The 8,689-nt window shown below is 34.6% G+C and overlaps 1 protein-coding gene across 1 annotated transcript; it reads left to right on the forward strand.

The window, feature by feature from the left end:
* The first annotated feature begins 6,085 nt into the window (after window positions 1-6,085).
* LOC139867763 (uncharacterized) lies at window positions 6,086-8,299 on the forward strand. Its single transcript, XM_071856117.1, has 2 exons — window positions 6,086-7,727; window positions 7,857-8,299. The coding sequence occupies exons 1-2, from the start codon at window positions 6,086-6,088 to the stop codon at window positions 8,297-8,299; spliced, it is 2,085 nt and encodes a 694-aa protein (XP_071712218.1).
* The last annotated feature ends 390 nt before the right edge of the window (window positions 8,300-8,689 follow it).

An 8,689-nucleotide genomic window follows, 5' to 3' on the forward strand; every position in this document is an offset into this window, starting at 1 on the left:
TTGTGAATTAAATAGAACACACAAAAACAAACAAAAAGTGAACAACTTGGTTCAATCATCATCATCGTGCATCATCATCATCCTATCATCATGAACATCATCATCTTCCATTTATCAATTATCATCATCATCCTATCATCATAATTCAGTTCACGTCATCACCAATCGCCATATTCATCATCTTCTTCATATTATCATCATCACGATGATCATCATCATCGTGATATACACATCATCATTTTCACATCAGTTTTATCACCATCAATATCGCGTCTTCATCATCTTTATTCAACATCATCACTTTCGTGAATCATTAGCGTATCCTCTCTTTCTTCATTTCACCATCATCATCGTGGTTTAACAGAAGCATTTACAACAGCCGCTGCAATTTCAGCTGCACTTGCAAAACAGAAATGATCATAGCAGTAGCAGCGGTTCACAGTGGTGGTGGTTGTCATGGTGGGGTTTAGGATGGTGACCGGTGATTATAATAGTTTAATGGTTGGTAAGGATGGCGGTTTTATGATGAGAGAGGGAGGAGAGAGAGATAAAGAAAGGTTGATGGTGGTGTTTCTCCGGCGAAGAGTGGAGATTGATGGTGGGTTCGGTGGCGGCATGAAACACACACAAAAAATAATTATAGAGAGAGAGGATGAGAGAGAGAGAGAGGGTAAAAGAAGGTGGCGGTGATGGGTGTTGGAGATGTCACGGTGGTGATGGTTTAAGGTGGCGGTGGAGGTGAAGCTACGGTGGTGTTTGTAGTTCGATAGTAGGGGTGGAGAATGGTGGCGACTAGGGTGGTCCGGTGGAAGGGGGAGGTGGCTTAGGGTCTCGGTGGTGGAAGATGTTTTCCAAGTGATTTTGTGATTGTGCTTTTGTATGCATTGTATATATATATTGGATGAAAAGTAACATTCACTAATTAAACACAGTATTATCCAAAAGTTTATCAATTAATAACAGTGTTCATTCAATCATTGTGATACACGAATTTTAAAACATAAATATATAAATATATAATATAATAATGCTCATATTATCAATTGAAAGTTTGGTGTGATTCAGTTTATCAGCCATAATTAGGTGTCGATTAACGAGGCATTGTATGTATATCAATATATATTAGATAAAAGTTAAGCCTAATGAACATTGTAACATCCCACTTACAAATTAAAAGCAACCCTTTAATAATTCGTGAACTTTAATTGTACTTATGCTGCCGACACCTTTCACTGAATGTTATATCGTAGTTTATTGCTAAACAGTTAAAATATATAAGTGTTCCTAAAAATCTCAAAATTTTAATTTAAGCTCATGTATTTATTCTGATCATTATGGTATAGAATTCAGTCACTAACTATTAAATAAAAATTACATTATTTATTCACTCCCAACCCTAAAATATAAAAAGTTTTAAAATAGTTCCTAAATGCATTTTTAATAAGCCTATAATTTGTAAAACTCATTTTCGGCTATCCTTTTATTTTAAAATCACATAAGTTTCTTTTTAACTCGTTTACTGTCAATCAAATGACAATTGAGTGTTACTTTCATTTACTAAATAATTTCAAAATCACAAAATATATATTCTATATACATTATTTATAAATATATACTCTTTAAATAATAATTATTATATATTATTATTATTATTTTACAACATTAGTTATAACAATTACAATATATAATTTTTCATACTATTATATATATATATTAGATGTATGCATATCTATTTACATGTAATCGTATCGTGAGTCATCGGGAATGGTCAAATGTTAAATAACAGTTCAAAAATTTTGAGGCTCAACATTACAGACTTCTCTTATCGTGTCAAGGATATTAAATCGTATCGAGAGTTTGGTTTAAAATTAGTCGAAATTTTCCGGGTCGTGACATCCTTCTTCTTGGTGGAGGACTGGATTTCATTCTGAAATTTGTTAGCCCTGCATCAATAAGTCTAATCAGTGGATCTTGCTCTGTATTAACTTCTTCCATCAACATTTCTTCATCAACATCGTCAGAAAATGATGCAACTTTTTCTGCTTCATTAACCTTTTTAGGCTCTCCATCTTTTATTTCTCGAACCACAAAATCTTCTTTATCCACATTTTCTTCTTCGTCTTCATTCATCACCATCTGGACATTATCATATGAAACATACTCAGCATCTTCTTCAATCACTGCATCTTTTTTTCCTTGATGTTGTCATGAACATTTAAATTTTCATCAGGCTTTTCTTTTTCAACATCCTGTTTATTAACAAACATGAATAACTAAATGTGGTAAGTAATTTAAAAGTCTAGAAAAAAACAACATTTAGTTAAATCAGTTACCTTTATGTGTTTCGATTGTTTCACTATTTTTTTGGTGAATTTCTGATGTTGAACATCCTTTCCATCATCAACATCCTCATCTTCATTAACATCCTTTTCACTTTCACCTTCCCCTTCATCAGCACCTTCCACTAAATTATCAACTTCCCATTCATCATCACCTTCCACTTCATCTTCATCATCAGCCCTCTCATCAACATCTTTTTCATCTTCATCATTCTCTACATCATCAACATCTTCTTCATCATTATCATCATTATCTTCATCATCAACATCCTCACCATCATCACTCTTTTCATTTTCCTGAGGCCATTCATCAGCACCTTCCACTTCATTATCACATTCATCTTCATTATCAGCCTTCTCACCAACATCCTTTTCATCTTCATCATTCTCTTCATCATCAACATCTTCTTCATCATCATCATTATTCTCTTCATCCTCTTCATCATCAAGCTTTTCCTTTTCCTGAGACTTCTCATTAGCACCTTCCACTTCATTATCACCATCATCTTCATCATCAGACTTCTCTTCATCATCAACATCATCTTCATGACCAGAATTCTCATCAACATCCTCTTCATCATCTTCTTTCTCTTCATCATCTACATCTTCTTCTTCATCATCATTCTCTTCTTCATCATCATTATCTTCATCAACAACATTCTCTTCATCATCATGCTTTTGGTTTTCCTGAGACTTCTGATTAGCAAACATGAAATATAAAATGTAGTAAGTAAGCATTTAAATATTGTAAGAAACATAACATCAGTTAAATCAGTTACCCTCGTTCCTTTATCGTCTGATTTCTGTTTCTTTGTGATTTTGCTGTATCCTATTGTGCTACTTATACCCCTTTTTCGACCACCGTGTTCCTTCCCCACATGAGTTAGCAAGGCATCCCCGCCTTCTTTATCTGTCCTAACCTGGAAAAAAAAACAAGTAATCAATTATAGAAAAATTATGAGTTGGTTAGTCTAAAAATTCAAATATAAATATATTACAATTTTCTCTACGAGCGGCGCAAATGTTTCTACTGCCGTCTTCCCTTTATCATCCGGCTTCATCCTGCCCAGCACGTAATACCTCGCTGCAGGATCTTTGATATTGTGATATGGTGTACGTTTATGAGGATCATTTGCTTCTGTATCCCATTGTGCTTTTTTTCCACGATATCCCGAACGACCAACTCGAGCATACTTTTCTTTTGCTTTTTTGAAAGCGTTCTTCCTGCCTTTTTCTTTTAGTTCCTACACAGTTTTAATACGATTAAATGACCTTTTCAAAGCGTTACAATATCAAAATGTACCTCCAAACCTGATACAAATCAGGTTGAATAGCACTCACTCGTCTAGCAGGCGTAGCTTCGATTGCACAAAATTTTTGCCATTTTTCTGGAGTTATGAAATCGTAATCTTTTACTTCCACATAAGGAAGCTTGCCTTCATCCATATACGTTCTTAACTTGCGCTTGAATCTCGTAAACGCTGTGTTGCATTTTTGCAGTGTTGTTTTTCGTGCAAAATCGTCTTCAATATTATGAAGTTCCTGTATAATGTAATCTACTGTAAGTGTTGAATGTTGTAACATATATAAATAAATAGTAATTAATCAAAATCTTAGATTTAAATACCTTTATTTTTCTCCATAAAGTTTGTTTCTGATCAGGAGACACATGCTTCCAATCCTTTACAAGGAAATCACAAGTGGTCCTAGTTAAAACGCCAATGTTGGTCGAAAAAATAGCTTGGGTTTTTCCAATGGCTTGGCCAAACTCGTCAAATTCAATGTTCAACTGAACAACAGCTGACTTCTTTTTCAGTTTGTTTACACTTATTTTTTTAATTTTTTGTTGCATCTGTACATAAAATGCAATAGAAAAGATACACATCAAATGCAATAGAAAAGACACACATCTAAGCACATGCATATACAAATTAAGATCATAGTACAACAAACACAGGCTTATACACCTTAATATCATTTCAAACAAATCCAGTCTTATTATTGTGTTATGAATAACACAGCAAACATATCACACATACACAATATGCAATAACAAGGAAATTGACCGAACTCATAACCAAACCCATTTCAAAGACTAATTGCGCGACAATAATATTCACGTTTATTTCTGAACAAAAAAAAGTAATAAATTTAGATTATCAAATAAACATAATTAATTATTGATTATAATTACTGGTAGGAATTAACCTTTGAAAGACACTCTTTTTCTCTTGTAATACGATGCTTCGTGTAAGCCATGGTAGCACAGTAGAATCATGCAGAGTTTGAATCTAAAATAGAACAGAAATCGAATAGGGTATCGAACAATTAGGGTTTACAGATTCAAGTGATTTGGGTTGCTTGGCGGTTTTTTTGTAGAACACAGACAGATAACAAAAGAGAAATGATAATGAGGTAATGGGATTATGATCGATAAAAACTCAATTGATTTTGATTTGGGGTTTTTTTTTTTACAGTATACCATAAGTGATATTTTTAAAGAAAATAAATGTAAATTTGTCAGGTTAACACAATTGCTTAGATGGTTAGGACGTTGCTTGGTAGAGAGGAGGTCGTGGGTTCTAGTTCTATTTCCAACTTTTTAAATTCTTTATTATTAATAATGTATTAACTTTTTTCAATGTTGCTTGTAGATGGATCGGAATACTTGGATGTACGAGATAGGTCGAGCTACCGCTGAGTTTATGGATAGTGTAGATGAATTTATTACAGTTGCCGAGACTGATCAACTAGAAAAAGGAAACAACGCAATTTGTTGTCCTTGTAAGAAATGAAAAAATGCACGGTGGTATGATGATTCAACCGATATCAAAAGTCATCTAATTGCACACGGATTTATGAGAGGGTACACATGTTGGTCTTTTCATGGTGAGTCAGTAGCTGACCTTAACCCGTCTGTTTCGGATAACGATACCGATAATGAATAAGATTCATACAATAGTGACAATAATGTTAATTTTGATGACATGTTTGACGATTTGGATATGGAGGATAATGTTGCTGATAAGTATCATGACAGATTACAACAACTATTTGTTGACGCTGAAAAACCTTTATATACCGGTTGTATGAATTTTACAAAACTTTCCGCCGTGATACAACTAGTTAACTTAAAATCAAACAATGGTTGGAGTGACACAAGTTTCACTAGCCTGTTAGAGTTGTTGAACAAAATGCTACCAGAAGGTAATGAGTTGCCGGTTTCAACATACCAAGCAAAGAAATTAATGTGCCCAATGGGATTGGAAATACAGAGAATACATGCTTGTCCAAATGATTGTATGTTATACAGGAATGAAGACAAAGACCTACCTCAATGTAACGTATGTGGTACATCTAGGTATAAACGTGGAAAACCGACTGATAATGCTGATAGTGATGTGTCGAAAAATGGATCTCCTGCAAAATTATTGTGGTACTTTCCTATCATACCACGATTAAAGAGACTATTTGCGAATGAGAAAGATGCAAAATTATTACGTTGGCATGCTGAAGATCGTAAAAATGATGGTAAAATGCGACATGTGGCCGATTCACTTCAATGAAAAAATTTTGATAAAGATTTTGAAGAATTTAGGGATGAGATACGTAATATAAGGTTCGGACTCAGTTCAGATGGAATTAATCCGTTCGGAGATTTGAGTAGCCATCACAGCACGTGGCCTGTTCTGCTATGCATTTATAACCTACCGCCTTGGCTATGTATGAAAAGAAAATACATAATGATGTCTCTTTTGATTCAAGGCCCAAAGCAACCTGGAAATGACATTGATGTTTATTTGCAACCATTAGTTGATGAAATGATGGAATTATGGAGTACCGGCATACACGTTTATGATGCATACAAGAAAGAATACTTCCAACTACGGGCAATGCTTTTTTGCACCATTAATGATTTTCCTGCTTATGGTAACTTGTCTGGATATAGTACGAAGGGGAAAAAGGCATGTCCTATTTGTGAGGAAAATACTCACTCGATATGGCTCACAAATTGTAAGAAACCTGCATTTATGGGGCATCGGAGAGAGCTTGCCGAGAATCACCCGTACCGTAAAAAGTCGGATTTATTTGATGGTACTGTAGAGGATAGAAAACTACCACCACCATTGGATGGAGAAACTACACTCTTCAAAGTTGCTAATATAAATGTTGTGTTGGAAAAGAAAGGGGTTGGTCCTCCCAAAGGTATTTGGAAGAAAAAGTCTATTTTTTGGAAATTACCCTACTGGAAGCATTTACGAGTCCGACATTGTATTGATGTTATGCATATTGAGAAAAATGTTTGTGAAAGTTTGATAGGGTTACTGTTGAACATTCCTGAAAAAACAAAAGATGGAATTAAAGTTAGAAGGGACATGGAATTAATGAATATCATACCAGAGCTACAACCTAAAGATATTGATGGAAGGTCCACCAAGTTTCTTCCTCCGGCCTGTTATACTATGTCGAAGGTCGAGAAAACTAAATTTTGTCAATGTTTACATGGTATTAAGGTTCCATCAGGATACTCTGCTAACATTAGGAAGTTAGTTTCGATGAAAGATTTGAAGTTACTTGGTATGAAGTCACATGATTGTCCTGTACTAATGACCCAGATGATTCCTATCGCAATTCGTGGAATTCTACCTAACCGTATTCGACACACAATTACAAAACTATGCTTATTTTTCAACATGATTCATTCAAAGGTGATTGATCCTGGTGTGCTGGATGAATATCAAAGAGATATCATACTTACTCTTTGCGAACTCGAGATGTACTTTCCACCTTCTTTCTTTGATGTCATGGTTCATTTGGTATCTCATATTGTAGGAGAAATAAATGTATGTGGTCCAGTTTTCTTACGGTATATGTATCCATTTGAAAGATATATGGGTATCTTGAAAGGTTATGTAAGGAACCTTAATCGACCAGAAGGCAGTATCGTTGAAGGATATGCATCCGAAGAGGTGATCGAATTCTGCACAAACTATATGGATGGGTTTAAAAGTGTCGGGATTCCACAAAGTCATCATGAAGGAAGACTATCAGGTCAAGGGACACTTGGGCGCAAGACGGGCTATTCAAATGTTTCCGATTATCAAGAGGCACATTTTAATGTCTTACAACACACTACATCTATTGATCCGTTCATACAAGAACACATGTCGTTTTTGAGAAAACAATACCCTAAAAAGAGTGCAAAGTGGTTGGCAAATCAACATAAAAAACTTTTTTCAGAATGGTTGAAAGACAAAGTTAGGAGGACACTTCCAAATATTGATAAAACGGTCGAAGCTTTGGGATTCTCCCCTAAACATGTGTTCCAATATCAAGGATATGACATAAATGGGTATACCTTTTACACTAAAGCTCAAGATAAGAAGAGTAAAACCCAAAACAGCGGTGTCACGGTGATAGCCTCATCGACGGAATTCACCATGGTCAATCGTGAAGAAAGATCAAGGATCGCCAAAAAATCGTATTATGGTGTCATTCAATAAATATGGGAATTAGATTATGGGGATTCGTACACTATACCCTTGTTCAAGTGTAAGTGGGTTGCTAATGATCGCGGTGTTCAAGTTGATGAAGATGGTTTTACAACTGTTAATCTTTCCACCAATGGATATAAAGAAGAACCATTCATTCTAGCAAAACTACTTACTCAAGTATTCTTTATCGAAGACCCAAAGGATCCTAGATGGCATGTGGTTCAGTATGAAAAACGGCGGATTGTTGGTGTCGAGAACGTTGTTGATGAGGATGAGTACGACCAATTTGACGAGTTACCGCCATTTTCAGTCGGTGTTCAACCTTTGAATGAAGTTGTTGCTGGAAATAATACAATCTACTTTAGAGAAGACCATGAGGAAGGAGACGAGGTTGCAGACACATTAAAATTGTTAAAACATATGATTGATTACCTTTTTTTTTACACCCATGAGTATATTTTTTAATGACTTATGCAACATGTCTTTTATGTGTTTTGTTAATTTTTTTTGTTAATTTTTTTTACCATGAAAAATCTACTTTATGTTATTACCTTTTAAATTACGAATACCAATGTATACAATACAAATACAAATACAAATACAAATAATTCTAAACACACACACACACACACACACATACACACACACACACACACACACATATATATATATATATATATATATATATATATATATATATATATATATATATATATGCACATTTTTCAATATTATGCCCGGGAACAAACCGCGATCACAAAACCATCCAACTTCTTCGTATACCCTAAACCATCCCACTTCATTATCAAACCACCAGAAACACCCTACTCCAACATCATAGAACGGCGATTATTT

This window comes from Rutidosis leptorrhynchoides, chromosome 9 (genome assembly GCF_046630445.1).
Source record: "Rutidosis leptorrhynchoides isolate AG116_Rl617_1_P2 chromosome 9, CSIRO_AGI_Rlap_v1, whole genome shotgun sequence".
NCBI classification, from domain to species: Eukaryota; Viridiplantae; Streptophyta; class Magnoliopsida; order Asterales; family Asteraceae; genus Rutidosis; species Rutidosis leptorrhynchoides.

Bases quoted from the DNA above. Each gene is read 5' to 3' on its own strand.
- LOC139867763 (XM_071856117.1), top strand. From the start codon at position 6,086: ATGTCTCTTTTGATTCAAGGCCCAAAGCAACCTGGAAATGACATTGAT. The intron at 7,728-7,856 runs GTAAAACCCAAA...TATGGGAATTAG, and splicing joins TAAAGCTCAAGATAAGAAGA to ATTATGGGGATTCGTACACT.